Source organism: Phycodurus eques, chromosome 13 (assembly GCF_024500275.1).
Source record: "Phycodurus eques isolate BA_2022a chromosome 13, UOR_Pequ_1.1, whole genome shotgun sequence".
Lineage (NCBI taxonomy): Eukaryota > Metazoa > Chordata > Actinopteri > Syngnathiformes > Syngnathidae > Phycodurus > Phycodurus eques.
In genome coordinates this window covers 6,031,775-6,052,024 of record NC_084537.1, presented here as the reverse complement: position 1 = coordinate 6,052,024, position 20,250 = coordinate 6,031,775, and the positions used below count along the sequence as shown (strand labels likewise).

The window sequence follows — 20,250 nt, the reverse complement described above, 5'->3', positions numbered from 1 at the left end:
ACACTACAAAGACAAGATATTTAATGTTCAAACTGATAAACTTTATACGTTTTAGCAAGTAATCATGAGCTTAGAATTTTATGGCTGCAACACGTTCCAAAAAAGCTGGGATAGGTGGCAACAAAGTTGAGGAATGCTCATCAAACACCTGTTTGGAACATCCCACAGGTGAACAGGCTAATTGGGAACAGGTGGGTGCCATGATTGAGTATAAAAGGAGCTTCCCTGAATTGCTCAGTCATTCACAAGCAAAGATGGGGCGAGATTCATCTCTTTGTGAACAAGTGCGTGAGAAAATAGTCAAATAGTTTAAGGACAACATTTTTCTCAACGTACAATTGCAAGGAATTTAGGGATTTCATCATCCACGGTCCATAATATCATCAAAAGGTTCAGAGAATCAGGAGAAATCACCACATGTAAGCGGCAAGGCCGAAAACCAACATTGAATGCCAGTGACCTCCGATCCCTCAGGCGGCACTGCATCAAAAACCGACATCAATGTGTAAAGGATATTACCGCATGGGCTCAGCAACACTTCAGAAAACCAATGTCAGTAAATACAGTTCGGCGATACATCCGTAAGTGCATCTTGAAACTCTACTATGCAAAGCAAAAGCCATTTATCAACAACACCCAGAAACGCCGCCGGCTTCTCTGGGCCCGAGCTCATCTAAGATGGACTGATGCAAAGTGGAAAAGTGTTCTGTGGTCCGACGAGTCCACATTTCAAATTGTTTATGGAAATTGTGGACGTCGTGTCCTCCGGGCCAAAGAGAAAAAGAACCATCCAGACTGTTATGGACGCAAAGTTCAAAAGCCAGCATCTGTGATGGTATGGGGCTGTGTTGGTACCAATGGCATGGTTTTATATGAAGGCACCATTAATGCTGAAAGGTACATACAGGTTTTGGAGAAACATATGCTCCCATCCAAGCAACGTCTTTTTCATGGACGCCCCTGCTTATTTTAGCAAGACAATGCTAAACCACATTCTGCACGGGTTACAACAGCGTGGCTTCGTAGTAAAAGAGTGCGGGTACTAGACTGGCCTACCTGCAGTCCAGACCTGTCTCCCATTGAAAATGTGTGGCGCATTATGAAGCGTAAAATATGACAACGGAGACCCCGGACTGTTGAACAGCGGAAGCTGTACATCAAGCAAGATTGGGAAAGAATTCCACCTACAAAGCTTCAACAATTAGTGTCCTGAGTTTGGTGAATGTTGTTAAAAGAAAAGGTGATGTAACCCAGCGGTAAACATGACCCTGTCCCAGCTTTTTTGGAACGTGTTGCAGCCATAAAATTCTAAGTTAATCATTATTTGCTAAAAACAATAAGTTTATCAGTTTGAACATTAAATATCTTGTCTTTGTAGTGTATTCAATTAAATAGAGGTCGGACATGATTTGCAAATCATTGTATTCTGTTTTTATTCATGTTTAACACAACATCCCAACTTCATTGAAATCGGGTTGTAAAAGTAAAAAGTTGCCCTCCAAATATTTGCTTGAGTTAGAGTAAGAAATAACTCAGTGAAAAAACTACTCAAGTAAAGAGTAACTTGTGAGTAACTGCTGATTTGAAAAAAAAATCTGAGCATGACTGTCAAATAAAATAAAATATAATATATATATATATATATATATATATATATATATATACGGGAGCCCACACACACCTGCCACCATTTAAATGTTTAATTGCCCAAAAACCAACAACGCACGACTGTTTTTTTTCCTCAAAATTAGTCACATTCATTGGCCCACGAAGGGTTCGTGCAGTCATGTGACTGCCTTGTGCCGTCTGATTGATGAATTTGAGTCAAATGACACGAGTGATCAAAGTTGATGATGAAGTCCTAAAATAGCTTGCACAAGCAATAATGGAGAAATAAAAGTAGCGAGCAGCATGTCAATCGTTGTGTATATATAAATAATTTGATTGTGGGAAATATGAGTACTGTATATGCAAACTCCACACGAAATCTTGCGTTGAGTCTTCATGCCACGATGAAGACAATAGCACCTCACTTTAATCACCTCGTTGCTTTGAAGAAGAAGAAGAAGAAGAAGAGCAAAGACCACGGGCAGAGAACGGAAGAGTATAGCTTTCAGCGCAGTACACCTTATTTATAGAATGTATTTGTAATGGGAGTCACCATTGCTTGGACTGCATCTCTGCATGTTCATGTTGCTTTGAGATTGTGGAGAGCACCGGTGTCCAACATACGGCCAGTGGGACAAAACCAGCCCACTCGGGGGTACAGTCTGCCCCGCAGGATGAATTACAAATAGGATTCCAAATACCTGTGACTAAAGGTTCGCTTTGATAAGTTATTATGAACACGTGTAGGTGACACACCGAAGGAAAATCTTTTCAAGAAATCTGAGGTTGTTTGGCAAAATGATTTTTAAAAAAATAAAATAAAAAGTTATTAAATCTAAAGATTTTCCTTTGGTGCCTGTTTTGTTTTGTTGTATTATTCATTGTATGATTTTAGTGGCCCAGCCCCTTTGACATCAAATTAGTTTGACATCCCTGGTGTAGACTTTAGTGCAAAAAACTGGACACACAAGGCCAAGGAAGTATCCATGAAAATGATGGTGATGTTTGATTTTGACAAAAGGTCCTGAGCTATATTTTTTGTTCAACTCTTGATAATATTGTGAGAACATGTGGCTACATATTTCAATAAATGATGAATAAATCCTCTATCCATTCATTTCTATACTACTGATTAATGACAGATTATAATAAAAATGTCTTAGACGCTGCCTATTTACAGTCTTTTTGTTGTGTTTTTGGTGAAAACCCTTTTTTTCTTGCTCCTAAAAAAAATGCAATTTTTACCATTGCGACAATATATCAGAGATCCATTTGGCACTGAGCCAAATTAGGATTGTTCAGCCTTGGGGGGAGCCTAGTACTGAGTGCCCTTCTAGCTTTTCACGGGGACACATTGCCTTACATTAGTCTTGAACACGAAAAAAGAGAAGGCAAAGACAGGGTGACAAAACAATATGCTGATGCGCTGAGCTCCTCCTGTTTTGTCTGTTTTCAATCATCTCCACAGCAACCACACAACATGAATCAGCCACGCACTCGAAACTGTGAATGAACATTGCAATTGATTACATTTTGTAGGAGTTACACAAATGCACACAGAACGCATTTCATCACATCATTGAAAATCACACTCAGCTCTTGATGTCACTCTATTCTGAAACATACGAATCATGACCCATGAGTGAATCATGAGTAATGGGAGTGACGGATTCTTGAGAAATCTAAAAGTATGTGACATAGTCCCGCTAAACCACCATGATGTCGCTAACACAAAGGAAGTTTTATCTTATCTTCAAGTGGGAGCCAGAAAAAAAATGGTCAAACCTTCCCGAATCCAGTTCAACATATTGGATTTCAGGTTAATTTTTTTACACGACTATGCTGCAGTGGTCCCCATACCTTTGTACAGTATTTGGATAGGTGGAATAAGTCGATGTAAATTTACAATGCATGTGTGGAGGGGAGTGTTCAAGAGAATGCGGTTATTATTCAGTGTGTGAGAGCGCGTACCAATACCCAGTGATAACTCAACACCAAGGACAGTCTGATTTCAAGCGGTTTCCTTTGGACAAGTTGAGGGCACCCGGTTTCCCCCAAACACTGTCAGCCAGAAGCCATTCACCTCTGTTGCTTTCAGATGCTCAGGGAGCCCAATTCACCGTTTGTGTTTCCACGCACGTATTCTTTTCACCAAAGCTAGTGAATGTTGACCCTGTCGTTCATCAAACTGCTGTCGGTTTAGCGGGATTTGTAAAACTCGACATACTCTGGTTGTTTTGAATATTATAATGAGGCTGAAATTTCATTCGGGAAATGCTGACTTGTTATAGCAGGGAAAAGCATATGCACAACTAATACCATTAGGGAGGGCTTTGTCGTATTGTTAGAGTAAATGTCGAGGAAGCGAGAATACACTCACCGAGGAGCCTTTTACGGCGTGTACCGTGACTTTTGAAGCACAAGTATAATCACATTAACAGAGGTTTGGTTCCAAAGAGCTTAAGGGAATTTGTAAAGCCACCATTAACGCATTGTGAATATTTTTATTTATTTAAACATAATAGCAGGTTGATTGGTAAATGTCTTTTTGATTATGATTGATGAAAGTGTACTTGTTATACCATTCAATCGCAAATACACTATAGTAGTAATTCCCCCCCCCCCCCCCCCCCCCCCCTAAAATGTGTGTTTTAAATATATGTTTAACTTGTTTTTTGGCTGGGTTGTAGCGGTCCTTTTTTTTTTTTTTTTTTTTTTTTTGTTTAGTTTTTTAACACGGGGGTGTTGATTTTCCTTATATCCTCTGTAATTTGATCACTGCAACTATTTTACAGTATGTCACAACTGCGTGTGCTCTTCCGCTCAGCCTAACCACACCTCATTCTGAGTAGCAGAAAAAGACAGCTCATTCACATATCATCACCTCTGACATCATTGTCGTGAATGATTCCAAACTACACGTAACTGCTGCACTGCTCTTTTTGATTTAACATTTGCTTTGTGTACAGCATTTTTAAAAAAGAAAAAGGTAGATAGAAGTAGATTATTTTTCATTGCATTTTCTCAACTGGAAACAAATGAAACCTCTGATTCGTAATTAGTGGTGATTAGTTTTTGTGGTCAAGTGAGGAGAAGTGAAAACTTGAAAAGGAAGTTTAATCCTCTTTTATTTGGTCCCACACTGTAGGGGAATTCCTGGAAGATCCTGCCAAGATATGCTTTTGGTTTAATACACAGAATACAGTGACACACGTTCAGTTACCTTTTTTTTTTAATATGTGGCCCCAATAAAACTGTACATCGTTTCATTACAGCGGTTGTTCTAGAATTGTCTCGCATGCCTGCGCCACTTTAGTGATCCTGCAGCCCCACTCAACTCCGTGCCCTGTGTTACACAAAGCACACCCAAATAGTGCTGAGTGCTGTAAAGAGACAATCTTAGTGAGAGTGGGAGAAACTTCAGCTGTGCATGGTGGGGCGGAGTGTGTGTTAGAGTTGGTGTGTGAGTGCTTAAAACCCCATGCAGTACATTCCTGCACTGTCATATTTAGCAATCTGAGCAAGTAGTAGTAAAGGGTGAGTAGATCCTAAAAGTTCTTGAGGATAGGAGGCAGACTCTTCAACACTGATCTTTGGTGTCCAACACAGAGAAAGTAAGACTTTTTTATTTTCTTTTTCCTTCACTGATCTTGTTCATGGCTGGATGAGAACAGTTTCCTTTCCCACAAAAGAGAGGCGAGCCTTTTAACCTTTCGTTTACAGGGGGAGTCCGTTGAGAAAAAGGCACTGTGAGAAATGGACAGTTGTATTACTTTTGAACAAAGTTCGAGCAAATAAGGAATGAGCCATCCTGTTGTGAACGTGAAGCTGAACCATTTTTTTGCGATCACAAGCAAAATGAATGTAATAGGCTCTCGTCAGCTACAAGTTGATTAACAAGAGGCCTTCGCAGCCTGCAAAAATCTGATGACTGTGGTTGGTGTGTTATGCTCTGAAAGATGATTAAAGTTAAGATTCGTTTGTGAGCCATGTGACCTGTTGCATGGTGACACCTGACCTCTGCCTTCCCTGATTACTGTATTCAGGATGCGAAACCTCAGTCGGTGACTTTCCCGTGGCATTTTATCTATTTCACTGGGTCTGTTAGTTACATGAAGAACAAAACGTTAGCAAGCATGCAAGGCTCGTCTTTGGCTTTTGCTGTTGCGGGACAACAAAACAGAACCTGAGTTTGAGGCGCTTATCTCAGGGGCCAGTTGGCATTCCAGTTGTGGTGCCATGCCAACACAAGCTTGCTGAGGACAGGAGATGGAGTGGGCGCGTACAGGCAGCATAAAGGAACAAGGGACTTGCATTACAGGGAAGAGCAGAGAAAAAACATTTCAAGATAGCTAGTAATTTATTATTTTTTTTATTTTTTGCTTCAGGGGTCAGGGTATGGTGCTAATTCGTCCATTTAAAGTCTCACGGCTTTTAGCCTTCGCTGGCACAATCCAATTTGTGTATACTTTATATTTGAAAAATAACCCATAATAAATTTAATGTAGTAGGGATTAGGTGGTCGGCACGGTGGACGACTGGTTAGCACATCTGCCTCACAGTTCTGGGGACCGGGGTTCAAATCCCGGCCCCGCCTTTGTGGAGTTTGCATGTTCTCCCCGTGCCTGCGTGGGTTTTCTCCGGGCACTCCGGTTTCCTCCCACAACCCAAAAACATGCGTGGTAGGTTGACTGAAGACTCGAAATTGCCCGTAGGTGTGAACGTGAGTGCGAATGGTTGTTTGTTTCTATGTGCCCTGCGATTGGCTGGCGACCGGTTCAGGATGTCCCGCCCGAAGATAGCTGGGATAGGCTCCAGCACGCCCGCGACCCTTGTGAGGAGAAGCGGTACGGAAAATGGATGGATGGATGGGTGGGTGGGATTAGGGGCACATGAGCAAAGCACACAACTTCCCCCAAATTACTCCCAGGGAAAAGGGAAAACCTGACAACTGTTCAAATATTCCGCTGTTGGTGTGATCCCTACTGAAAGGGGCTAATGTTGAAATAGCTTTTATTACTTTATTGAAAATATACTGTACATTCCAATAAAAATGTAAATGTTGGTCTGACGGCCAGTTGAGGTGGGAATGAGGGGGTGCGGATCGAAGTTTTCTGTCCCCTCTTAACAAAGCTTGCCCGGGAAAATTGATAGGGGGACGGCTATTGATGCCCCAGAAACCCAGTTTGTATGCTCCCCCTCATGTGGATGCCTGAGGCCACAGCACCGTCCGCCCGCCCTTTGAACGCCGCTGACAACAGGTGTTCAAAAGAAGGTTTCGTTCATGAGGAAAGCAGTCGGTGCGCATGCTCTTGAGTGTTTCTCCGAAAATGAGCCAGCTACTGGCCCGGCACGCATTTTTGCAGTTGTTTAACTACTTCATCGTTACGTGGTTAGAAGGTGTTTTTTACGTAAATAATCATTTATTGTTACTTTTAGCTCAAAATAACTTGCATGCAAGGAAGGTCAAAGTGGGTGGCTGTGCTTAAGGATGGAAGTCATAGTCCAATACACACAAAACAGTATTGGAGCGGCCACACACAAAACAGCCACACACTTTCTATAGTTGAAAAATCTTAAAATTGTAACTGCAGATACCACACGCTACCTCTTTCTCAACTGTTCTCTGCCCTTTGAACTGGACTACATAACTTCACCATCACTAACTTTCCTCCAAAAACCGCAGTGATGAGCCTTTTTGATGCACATGCTAATATTTAAAAAGTAACTGTACATTAACTACAACACTCATCGTGAACTTTCTCTCCGGTCACCCAAGGAGGAGTGCAAAAGGAGTTGAGATATTTTCGTCCATTCCTTGCAGAATAGTGTTTGCACAATTGTTGCTCCAGAAATGTCAACGTTTTCAGGACTGTGTATCTTCTTTCCAAAACCAAAACGATTTGAGCAAAATGGTTTGAAAAATGTTTTAAATGAACATAAAGCATGAGATCACGATTGGAGGACTGCACCGCACCTACTGATTAAACAGGGACAGTTTTCCTTTTTATGTAGGATTTGGGGTGTAACCATGCAACAGTAATCATTGTAAACTATGGTAGGTTTAATGGTAGAGTTCAAAGTTTGTCAGAAGGGTGTGTGGGAGCTGGTTTTGTGGAAATTCAATGGTAGTATAAACTAGAATAATGATGGCATAAACCAACCACTCAATTGTTTACATAAAGCTGTGTTGCATTTCTCCTTGTGTTTTATCGACTCTCATTACTCTTCATGGATGTTTTACAAGAGCCAACAGAACTCCACTGGTGCTTTAATGTTTTTATTAATCTCTCTCTCACTATGTATAGTGGCCAGTATGGCTTTCTTGATGAGATGAAGGAAAATCAAGATATGAAGGAAGGACATGAAAGAACAAGTGGAAAATGTAATTACTCCCTTTGGCTTTCGTTTTAGTAAACATGGGTTTTTTTTACTTTTTTTTCACTTTGAAATTTCTGACCCTGAGTCAAAGCTGAGAATAAATGGGAAAGATTGGCTTATCTGTGACATATGGTCGAATTCTGCTTTTTTTTATTGGATTTTCCACAAAGCGGTCGGTATGTGACACTGTGATAAATGTCCACATGATGTTTACATCTACCCCTACAGTACATTTTAACACACACACACACACACACACACACACACACGGGAGAATCCAGCTGTTTGTAGTTATGGAATTGCACGTGTATAACATGCTTGGAGAAATGCATGAAGGCCAGGAGAGCGCAACCGTGGAATGTAATGATTGCGGAAGAAAGGGAGAAGGATAAACCCTGATTTGTGATATAAAGATAAAGGGAAAGAAAGGAGGACTATTCATATGTTCATTTGAGTGAATAATGTGGACTTTAACACAGCTGCACAAAGGAATAATTGGGTTGATTTTCCTTTCTGTCACTGAAAATGTGAAGTATAATTTGTTAATTCAAAGATGATGTGTTATTTAGAGGTTCATATTGTATTAAAAATGCAAAGGATTAAATTATATATTTTTTTGGGTTCAGAGAATGCTGATAGAATATTAATGATGTCCTCATACTCTACTTTCGGTCTATGGTCCTATTGCTCTTTAGTGACTTTGTATTTTGATTATTATCCACAGTATCTTGACTGAAATAAATGATTGTGTTGTTCTTATAGGATGCCAGGTGAGAGGCTGACAGTTCGCACATCAGGTGTAGGGCGCTTTCCTGGTGCAGCCCCGCCCACTAGGGTGGAGTTGTCCATTCATAAGGAAGGGGAACAAAAAACAGAGGACAGTGCTTGCCGCCGCTGGTTTCGGAAAATGTGCCCATGCTGCTGTAAATGTCAGAACAGCAACACCTATGATATCACGGATAAGGTGGAACTGGTCAAACCTCCCACCCCGATTCCGAAACTTGATGGACTAAAACCAGAAAATGGAGACTCAAAGGAAATGCAAGGTGATGTCCGTGGGTCAGTAATGGTATGAAATTGCAGTAATGCAAACGTTGAAGTTCTTTCCCACCCTTCTTCTGCAGTCATGGAGTTGTCTGTGTGCTCTGTGGATCTGCTGAGCTCCAAAACGGGCACGAACAGACAGGTGCACCACACTGACCTGTACCACTCAGAAGAGCTGATCATCCGCAGAGGACAGATGTTCCAAATAGAACTAGAGCTCAACAGGCCCTTCAGCGCTGAGACTGACAAGCTGCATCTGAATCTGAGAACAGGTATCTGTCTCCAGTGTGAGCCCCACAGCAACAACTTTGTACCACTATGCACATCATCAGGATGACCAATATCAGATGTGCGGCATTTATCTTTTCTAAAATACATCTGCAAACATAATTATGGGTGAGGTCTTTTTGGTGCAATAAAACATTTGTTTATGTTAGAAAATCAGTGTTGAGTGAGTACACGAATACTCCCTCTGTAAATTTCAAAGTTATTAATCTCAGTGAACGTCCAAAATGCCATTTGAAACACAATTCCATTAAAGGGGAACTAAACCCAAGATGTCAAGTTTCTATTGTATTTTAAAAGTGCATATCATCTTTTTTAATGCTCTTTACTTAAACCTACAAATTGTTTATGCAAAAAAAAAAAAAAAAGTTTAAAAAAAACATTGCATCAACTCGCCTACGGAGGCCGCCATTTAGGTCTTTTCACTCGCGCGTGTTACATGTTTTTTTTATCAGACGGCATTTGTAAATATTCATAAAAGACGAGCTACCAATCAATCAGATCTACTTTACTAGCTCGCTCAGTGCCAAAGACGTCTTTTAGAATCCTAACATTCAATGCCAAGAACGTGTTTTCACAACTTTTATGATTTTTCAGGAGAGTCTGATGCTTCTCTACTGTCATTGTCAAGCTTGCAGACAGTGTTAATGAGGCACAATTATCAACATTTAATTCCACCTACGTAATCTATTTTTAGCAAAGAAGGCTTACACAAATGTGCTGTGAACACGGCAAAAGCGCTACACTAATTGGGATGTCACTTTCCGTCTACGACTAATGATATTTTCTTCTAATATGCCGCTTCTAATACTTTGATGAGTTATTCCATTTAATTCTTATTCCACAAACACAATATTAATCCTATTATCGTGTCTTGACTAGTGCTGGCGGATTCAATGTGTTCTTGCAAAAAAGAGGGTTTAGTTCCCCTTTAAGATTTGTGTTTTCAAGCTGCATCATTCCCACCTTCCCATCCCTGTTTAAGTGTCCCTGTTGGTCATTGCCGCAGCTGGCTCTGACGTCTCCAAGCTCTGGACAGTGACACATGTATCAATCACTGAAGGAACACAAAGATTATTCTGTGTCAGGCTATACCTTGCGAGGAAGTTATTTGGACTGCCATTGCGATCTCACATCAGTCTTTGCATTCGTTCTGTACCGAAGGTTCATTCGGAACTCACTTCCTGAATTTAATTATTCTTCCAAAATTATAATTATTTTCTAATATTGTTTGTCTCTTTATTTATATTGTAATTTATGCAATGCAATTAAATGCATGCATTCCAGGATATTAACTTTTCTGACACACTGTGACTTTGTTGCAAAGTTCGGGAGAATTGAATTGGGTCTCACAAGATCTTGTGTCCAAAATTGGATTAGATCCATCTAAAGTCATGCGCAAAATCGTTACAGCGTGTGATGTCTTTCTGGAATGATAAACTAACTAGCAATTGGTACATTCAGAGAAAATGAAGAAAAAAAAAAGACTTGGTCCTCATTCTGCTGTTTAAATATCCCCCATTCTTTATCAAAGACTTTCTGTAGGTTTTGGGGGAATGTCATCGGGAATTTTTCCATTCATCCAGAAGAATATTTGTGAGGTTCACTAATATAGGGTGAAAGGGTCTGGCTCACAATTCAATGAAGCTATAAGGTCTGTGAGGTCAGGACCAAGGCATTTTTTTTTACCCTCTCGTTTGCATTCTGCGTCTATGATGCATGATGCGACAAACTGACGTTTTGCGTCAATATCTGTGGTGGTCTTAAAGGGTCAATTTAGATATTTTACTGAGGATATTATGAGGTACTGATAGATTAAATGCTCCTGCCCCCGCGACCCGGACTCGGATAAGAAGTAGAAAATTGATGGATGGATGATAGATTAAATTCATCATCTTAATTAAATGTTATTGTTTTTTTTTTTTATTACTATTGGTTACCCCTCTTCTGGAGGTAAGAGTTGTAGCATCCGATGATAAAGACTGCTAATCATGATAAAGATATTCCTATGAAAAATGTAATAGGCACTTTTTAATCTGTGGTTTAATGTCAAACAAGGCATCGTCTGCCTAAGCAGGGGGGGATGCAGTGTGCCAATACTCTATTTAAACTAAACAGTCATGATGACATCACAAGGTTTGGATTCCACCCAGAGTCTTAACAGCTTCCAGATCTCCGGATACCATACTCCTCCCTCTGGTATTTTCAGACTTTATACTACAATGATCTACTACACTCTCTGGAATAATGTCTGTTACGTCACAACAGGAAAATGGGAACATTTCACACCCATCTCAGCTGTTAAATTATAAACAAAGCTTCATTAGAGCAACTTTCAATGCCTCTTCTGCTGAGAAAGGACTTTAGGTATTACCAAAAAGGAAGGCTTTATAATGCTGTAGTTTCACAACCCATCATCTGGTTGAAACAGAAATAAAGACTCTCAGTCACAGATGAACCAATGTGACAAAAGCATTTATTGATTTCAGTCGTCAGTAATGTTTGCAGTGGGAGAGGAAGGTTGGTGTGTCCTTGTCAGCAATCGAATGTGGAACAGTGGATTCTTGATAAACTATTGTCAATAAAACCAAATGACAGCTAAAGGTCCAGTGGGATACCGCAAAGTTTACTCTCTGCCCAGCACGTCTTTGCAAGGGACTTATCTCACATCAGTCAGTCAACAGTTCCAGGGTAAGATGGCAAAAATAATGCATTACAATGATGGTTAGGGTTCTAATTTTGAAATATAAATAAAATGGTTGTTTTATTTGCAAGTGTTCTGTACTATAGGTTCATTGAAATGTCCTTTATATTTCACATACATCGATCCAATATAATTGTTGCTGAACAGATTTTTCATGTTGACTTTCTAACCCACTATCAATATCGTGCCAAGCGTTTATATGAGTCGGTTTAAATCACGAGTAGAACTTGTGTCTAAAATTGAATGTACTCCAGATTAACTCATTTTATTATTGGAAATAATTGGAAGACCTTTTTGCAAGTAGGACGGATTGGCACATATTTAAAAGTTTTTATTTAACTTGATTTTTCTATGCATAGTTGGTCAACATCTGAACAACAACAATAAATCATTCATATGGTTTTGTAGTGTTCGTTTGAACTTTTTGAATACTTTATTTCAATTTGTCTGATTTATATAACTTGCATTGTAGGTCCACTCCCACTGGTTTCCAAAGGGACCCATGTCATCATCCCACTGGTTGATACCTTGGACAATAAACGATGGGGGGCTAAGATTGAAGAGCAGAATGACAACAAGGTTACGTTGGCTATCAATTCTGCGGCCAATGCTGTGATTGGTCTTTATGGTCTGACAGTCACAACTAGTCCCCTGAAAAATGAAACTCCAAATACTTACACCTCAAGCAAGAACATCATCATGCTCTTCAACCCCTGGTGTACAGGTAAGATGGTGAAAATAATGAAACTATTCTAGTAAGGGAAGAACAGTGGTTTTCCCTTTCCCTGTCTGGCCAAAATTATGTATAAAACACTGCCACGCAAGTGCACACAGATACGGCCAGATACAGTTCTCCTGCAAGATATCAAGACTCTTGTTTTACTCCAGCCCCCACCCTCCTCTTGCCCCTCCTTACCCGATCACATAACTTCCCCTCTTTCTCTTAGCTCTCCCTCATGACTGGAAGCCTCTTCCTTCCACTTTTTTTTTTGCCATAAACATTTTAATTTTACTGTGGTCCCTTGTCTATCTTTATCGTGTTATGTTTCCCACCCATTGTAACAACAATGAGGTACAAGCGATTGGATAAAAATGTCAAATGTGCAGGACAAACACGGAACTCTGCACTGGAAGCACTGGGTCAAATGTTTGTGAACCTTTTCCTGGCCCTATTGAAATTCTCTCATTTTTAGTGAAACGAAATCACATTCTTGAATGACTTCGTCACTGAACAGGAGAATAGACCAGGCATTCTGGCCCTCTTTCACAGAAAGCAAAGCAGCAAAAACTGTGACTTTAACCTGAAGCAAAACCTAAAGTGGATGAAAAACAACTAAAACTGTACTACTACTAATAATAAAAATAAGCATAATAATAATAATGGTAATACGCAAAAAAAAAAAAATTTTGCTATTTTATATTGTGGTCTCTTTCAGAGGACACAGTATTCCTGGATGATGAAGAGGAGAGGAAGGAATACGTGTTGAATGACACTGGAAGAATTTACTATGGGACTGAGAAGCAAATTGGTGCTCGCACATGGAACTTTGGTCAGGTAGGAACTCTCCGGACAAAACGACATCCTGATCACCTTTTGAGTATTTTTCTCTTATTTCAAATGATGAAATCCTGTGGTAAGAGATCCAGCAATGATCCAGTCTGTTTTGAGCTATCCCCCTCTTGTTTGTGTCAATCCCCATGACTTTCCTATTTAACTCCTAAAAAAAACATTCTACTGGCTTTTCACCCATAATCTTCACATAAACATCACAAAACCATACTATATGTGTCATTTCGCTGCAGTTTCAAGAGGGAATCTTGGAAGGATGTCTATTCATTCTGGAAAAGAGTGACATGCCTCCATCTGGTCGAGGGGATCCTGTCAATGTTGTCAGGGTCATATCAGCCATGGTGAGTGATTTTACTTACAGACACATGCTGTTATTGGAGAAATATTGGGAACATTGTTTTTAGGAGGCAAACGTTGTAGCATTGGTTGGACTTTGTAATTTCGCTTAGATCTCACTTGCATGTTGATCAACATGAGAAAATGAAGGCTATTTGTGTATTTAGGCTATATGAATTGCATATATTTTTTTCAGATAAATGCTCAAGATGATTATGGGGTTCTGATTGGAAATTGGTCAGGGAATTACTCTGACGGAGTGTCTCCTGCTGCGTGGAGCAGCAGTGTGGAGATTCTGAGGAAATACCACTCCTCCAATGGAACACCTGTGTCATATGGGCAATGTTGGGTCTTCTCCGGAGTCACAACATCAGGTGAGTGTGCGAGCAAATATGAGGGAAGGTGTGAAGAGATACTTTAGGTATGATGACAGGACCTCAACAGTGCCAGACTTAATGTCTTCCAAGCGGGGTTGCAAAGAGTTTACATTTCCAGAAATACTGTATTTCCTTAGCAAAATTTTAGCTGAGGAACCTTGAAATAATATGTTTTCATAATATTATGTCAGACGTTGTACCCTATCAATTTATAGATTATATTTTAGAAATGATTAGGGTTACTACTGTATTTAGCATAACGTGTTGTGCTGTGTGTGTAGCTGACCCTTCAAGGGCAGAGCGATAAAGTGGCACATAGATACCAACTTAGTGACTTAGACGCAGTATTTTCCTGAGTGTGCAGACCTTCGTCTCTTTCCCCAAAAAGTGACGACTGAAGCAACCAATGTAGTTACTTTTTCTCCTGTTATTTGAGACTTTCGAAGACTCTGAGACTGCTTCCAAGATGTATTCCGAGTGGGAGATGTTTACCCCCTCCGTGTCCAGACTGCAAGTGAATCAGTCAAATCTGATTTGACCAACCCCTCATCCTAGCGTACTGTAGTGATGCGTGTGCATATTTAAAGGAAGTGGCTCCACAAAGAGGACCGTAACTAGATATGTGTCCAACCATTGCCCCAAAAAGTGATTAGCAACAAATCCAGCCACCTTTTGTGTGGTGTTACCGAAGACTTGGACACTCTCTGAAAAGTTCATACCATTTCTTCTTTAACCGCACTCACATTTATTACTGTTACTTAAAATATAGTCTAGTTGATTCCCATTAAGGGTTTCCAACTTCCTTGAATTTTGTGACCTTACTTTCAAATCAACTTCAGGGATGTCCACAGTCATAGTGTTCTCTCTGCCAGGCTTGTTTCAGTCTATCAGGCTGTAAACCTCACTGTTCGTGTGCATGTATGATAGCCAGCTGATAGTCCTAACTCATTTACACCCTGAATACTTCACATTGACATTCCTGCCATACCTTCTACTTTTGTCCCTCATACAGTAACATGTGTCGCTTTCATTCAGCCAGCATAGTAAAGTGCAGTATCACGTAATCATGCGAATGTCACCACAGTAAGAATGAACACATTGGCCTCAGCAAACTGGACGCATAATTGAAATATGAAATCACCTGATAAATGATGATTCAATAATTACATCGTTGTCTTGTTATCAATGTTTGCAGTACTCCGTTGTCTTGGCATACCTGCTCGCAGCGTGACCAACTTCCAGTCTGCTCACGACACTGATGTGTCCCTCACAACAGATGTATATTTTGATGAGAATATGGAGCCAATCGACTACCTCAATAGTGATTCTGTCTGGTAAGTAACAGTATGAAACGTGATGTGTACGTGACCTGGGACAATTGCCTGCTGCAACGCCCATACCATCAGAGGTCACTGTATATTTAGACCTGCCCTTAGCGAGAGTCCCCTTGAACTTGAGGCTAGCAGTGACACTATAATGCTCCTTAATTTCGTTTATGAAAGAAATGGAATATTATGAAATGTAACTTGAATAAAATATAGTAGTTTGATACATTCGTAAAGCTGTTTCACTCAGTGTATTTAGAAAACCAAACTATTAGCTTACATTAAATCAACTGAAGCCAGACTTTTACAAACCATTTAAGCACCTTCATTTGCTCATCTTAACAGTTGGTAAGTTCTGTACTGTAGCAATAAACCACTCGTTTGTTGAACCCGCAGTAGTAAATAAACTGAAAGGGCAACAGCGGCACGTTAATCTTTTTCAGAAAAATTGTAGATCCAAAGTGTAGAGGATTTTCTTCTACCTATCTATCAGTCTGTCTGTCTAGTTCAGGAAAAAGGTCAAATTCATAAATGTCAGCATCCCACAAGTTGCAACCCTAAGAACACATTCGTCGACAAAAGTTCTCTAGTTTTATGCAACTTTCATCAAAAACACACATTCACAATGCCTTTGTGATTGACAGGTGATCAGTCGACTGTGTACCCCACCTCTCGTACTGGAATTATCTCCCTGAGAAAGTTAAGTGTTATAGAGCATGTATAGAATGATATTAATATTAAGCCTCTTTATATGAAGGAATTTCCACGTATGGAATGATTGCTGGATGGTCAGGCCAGACTTGCCCCATGGTCACGGGGGCTGGCAAGCTGTTGACTCCACCCCCCAGGAAACGAGCCAGGGTACCTTCCGCTGTGGCCCCGCTTCTGTCACTGCCATCCGCTCTGGCCAGGTCTACCTCAAACACGACACACCTTTTGTCTTTGCAGAGGTGGGCTCTTCTTCATTATGTCCTCACTTTTTATAAACTTCATCAGCTCCATAAAGGGCAAGTCAACCCTGTTCTCTGATGGTTGGAATGTTACTCCTTTACTAGGTCAACAGTGACAAGATCTACTGGCAAAGGAATCTCGACGGTACGTTCAGCCAGATCCACAGTGAGAAGAAGACTGTTGGCCATTTTATCAGCACAAAAGCAGTTGGATCTGACGAACGAGCTGACATCACTCATCTGTACAAATATCAGGAAGGTACCAATTTCTGTTTCATTTTTCTAATCATGCACGGTGGCCGACTGGTTAGCACATCTGCCTCACCGTTCTGAGGTTGCGGGTACAAATTCAGCCTCGCCTATGTGGAGTTTGCATGTTCTCCTGCGTGCCTGCGTGGGTTTTCTCCGAGCACTCCGGTTTCCTCCCACATCTCAAAACATGCATGCGAGGTTAATTGAAGACTCTAAATTGTCCATAGGTGTGATTGTGTGTGGGAATGGTTGTTTGTTTCTATTTGCCCTGCGATTGGCTGGCGACCAGTTTGGACTCTCGCCCAGAGTCAGCTGGGATTGGCTCCAGCATACCCGTGACCCTAGTGAGGATAAGCGTTTCGGAAACTGAATGAATTAATATAATGACCACGGAGTGGTGTTCAAGGCACAGGTGCAACTCATTCAATGCTTTCAAGTACTGCATTACCATGTGTCTTCATTCACTTTGTTTGACATGATTGATGACTATCAATATGTAATCTATAAACCCCTGACTCATTCTCTTTCCTTTTTGCCAGGTTCGGAGGAGGAGCGTATCGCCGTAGAGACTGCCAGTCGTTTTGGCAGCAAGCCAGATGTCTACTCCACGGCCATGGCAGAGGATGTGAACTTGGAGGTGAAGATGGTGGGAGAAGGGCCCAGGATGGGGGCCGATGCCCACCTGAGCATCGTGGTGAAGAACTTAAGCTCTCAGCCACGTAGAACTACACTACACAGTCAGGTGGCTGTCATGTACTACACTGGTGTTGTGAAGGGCACCATCAAGAAGGAGCAGTTGCCAGTGGAGCTCTTGCCCAATGAAGGTTGGTTTCCACAATCTTTCTCCTTATACAATGGACCCTTAATGGTCAAATATAAGAGGCTGTTGCTCCTTTAAATTGTTTGGATATCAACTTGATTTTCCCTGGAAGATGTATGGTGTAGTGATATATCCACGTGACTTCCGTTTGTTTGTCTTTATATGTGCCCTATGATTGACTGGTGCAGTGCAGGCTGTAGTCCACCTTTTGCCCAAAGTCAATTGGGATAGGGTCCAGCTCCCTGTGACCCTGAACACGATAAGATGGATGGATGGATTCCAGGGGTTTAATAGTCACCATCGTAAACATTTAAATTTTAAAATAAAAAAGTGAAAAATAGATCATAACAATATACAGTTAGAGATATTTATTTACAGTAGCAGTGTGGTTGTAGCTTGCAGAGGTGTAGAACTGCACCGCATCATAAGAGGTATTTATACAACATTTATTGAAGCTCTTAATTTATTGTGCAAGTGTACCTGTTAAAATGCCCAGTGAGTGTAATTTACTGCTGTAATTCAATCTTCCAACGAGAAAAGGGCTTAGCAACCACAGTGAGAATGTCACACCAAAGCCTGAAAGTAGCCTCTGTCACCAAAAGGATATCACATAAGTGTCACGGTTTGCGTGTGTGCCTGTGAAAAAGAACATGCCTGTACGAATATGTTCTCCTAGAGGAGGATTGGTGAGATCGTTGTTCAAGTCGCGGCAGAGGGAATAGCTTGACGACTGATAAAGAGTGCTGGAGGAAGCGTTTTCTAAATTATTTTCTCTATGTTTATACACAGAAAAGATCATTGAGTGGGTTTTGCCTTATCAACAATACCAGAACCAGCTGGTGGATCAGGCAGCACTGATGCTGACATTGTCCGGAAGAGTCAACGAAACCAAGCAAGTGTTGGCCAGCCAGACCTCCTTCAGGCTCCTTACGCCTGATCTCAACATCATGGTGGGCTTTTCACTTACAATAACTCCATGATCAAATCAAATTTGTTTGCATAAATCCATATAAATTCTGAATTTATTCTTGGCAGCCTTTGGGGAAAGCTGTGGTTGGTAAGGAAATGGCAGCCAAGATCACGTTCACCAACCCGCTGCCAAGAATGCTGAAGGACGTGGTCTTCAGAGTGGAAGGACTGGGTCTGCAGAAAGGCCACGTCGTGATTGTAGGGTAGGTTCATCTATTACAACCACACACATACTGCTATGGATCCTTTTACTTGATGTTTGACTTGTCATTCATTTATCTTAGTGATGTCAGTGGTCACTCGACCGTGACACTGACAGAACACTTCATCCCGACCCAACCGGGGTCCAGGAAACTGGTGGCATCTCTTGACTGCAAACAGCTAACACAAGTGCACGGAGTGGCTGACATCATTGTCGTTGAACAGTGAAAGGCAGATAGCTGCTTCAGCTCGTCATATTCTTTACTGACAGCCATAAAAGATATTGTTTAAATACAGCAACATGTTTGCAAACATGAGAACAAAATGGCATTATCAGTATTATTATTCTTGTTATTTTTGCTTAAAAAAACACAACACAACATTATTGAAAGCTTATCGCACAAGTTTTTTTTTTAATCAGTGTATTTTTATTATGAAGTTCAAAAACATTTGTAGCACTGAAAAAAAAATCACTGACCAAAACAAAACAAACTGTTTTCATTTCATAATTATTGTATACTGTACGTGTGTGTGCATAACTTCCAGAGTACGTGAAAAGTGTTATCAGTCAAAGTGAACCTCACAATGGCTTACATGAAGGTAGAATGGAAGGTTTGGACACGTTGTAATTTCACATAGTTAGTTTACATTCTTTAATTACATCAACCATAACTTCAGGAGAAAGCCACACTTGAAGTTTACTCTTGGGATTTATTTCATAAAAGACATGATTCCCTTGTTAGTCAGTGTTAAAAAATGATGTGCAAGAGATGGGGGAAGTCAGACGTCTCATTACTGTGTAGTCAACGTCTGTAAAATATAGGACTACACTGTGTTCTTTAGGAGCAACTCCATCAGATGTGCCCCTGTGTTTTTGCTGCTTTCACTATTGAATGTATGTGTATGTGTACACTGACAATAATGTTTTCTATTGTATCATGTTGATCAGTGGACTTATCAGGCAGCCTTATGAGAATGGAAAACACTGACCTTTGTCAAGCTGACCTGATTAGTTACTTTGGTTAACATCAGAACTCACTATGAAATGTGAAGAAAACTTGCAGTATCATGTTGTTATTATTATTATTATTATTATTTTGTATTGCCTATGATGCTGATTAAAACTAACTGAACACCAAAGTCTTGAATTGAGTTCTTCTTTCACTCACCATCAGGCAAGTCATTAATAGAAGTCGAGGTGAGAGAGGATAATACAATGACATCCATTACTGACAGTTTACCTTAACATTACGGGCAAGTGGTTCTTTTTAAACTGGCAAATGTTTCTTTCATCTCTTGACTATCACAACATGACTTGACCGCAAAAGCAATTTAAATCAAGCCTATTCTTGCCACATTCCACCATGCAAGAATTGACCCCAAAAAACAAAAACAAATGCAACGACTCCAATGTGAAAAACAAATACA

The 20,250-nt window shown here is 40.5% G+C and overlaps 1 protein-coding gene across 1 annotated transcript; it reads left to right on the top strand.

Moving 5' to 3' along the window:
* Positions 1-5,129: 5,129 nt before the first annotated feature.
* Positions 5,130-19,950, top strand: tgm1l1 (transglutaminase 1 like 1). Its single transcript, XM_061694036.1, has 14 exons — positions 5,130-5,222; positions 8,752-9,035; positions 9,114-9,305; positions 12,495-12,746; positions 13,459-13,577; positions 13,826-13,933; positions 14,125-14,302; positions 15,501-15,639; positions 16,388-16,580; positions 16,686-16,839; positions 17,372-17,656; positions 18,442-18,602; positions 18,688-18,824; positions 18,906-19,950. Exons 2-14 carry the CDS (start codon positions 8,753-8,755, stop codon positions 19,048-19,050), a joined length of 2,346 nt encoding a protein of 781 aa, XP_061550020.1. The 5' UTR covers positions 5,130-5,222; position 8,752; the 3' UTR covers positions 19,051-19,950.
* The last annotated feature ends 300 nt before the right edge of the window (positions 19,951-20,250 follow it).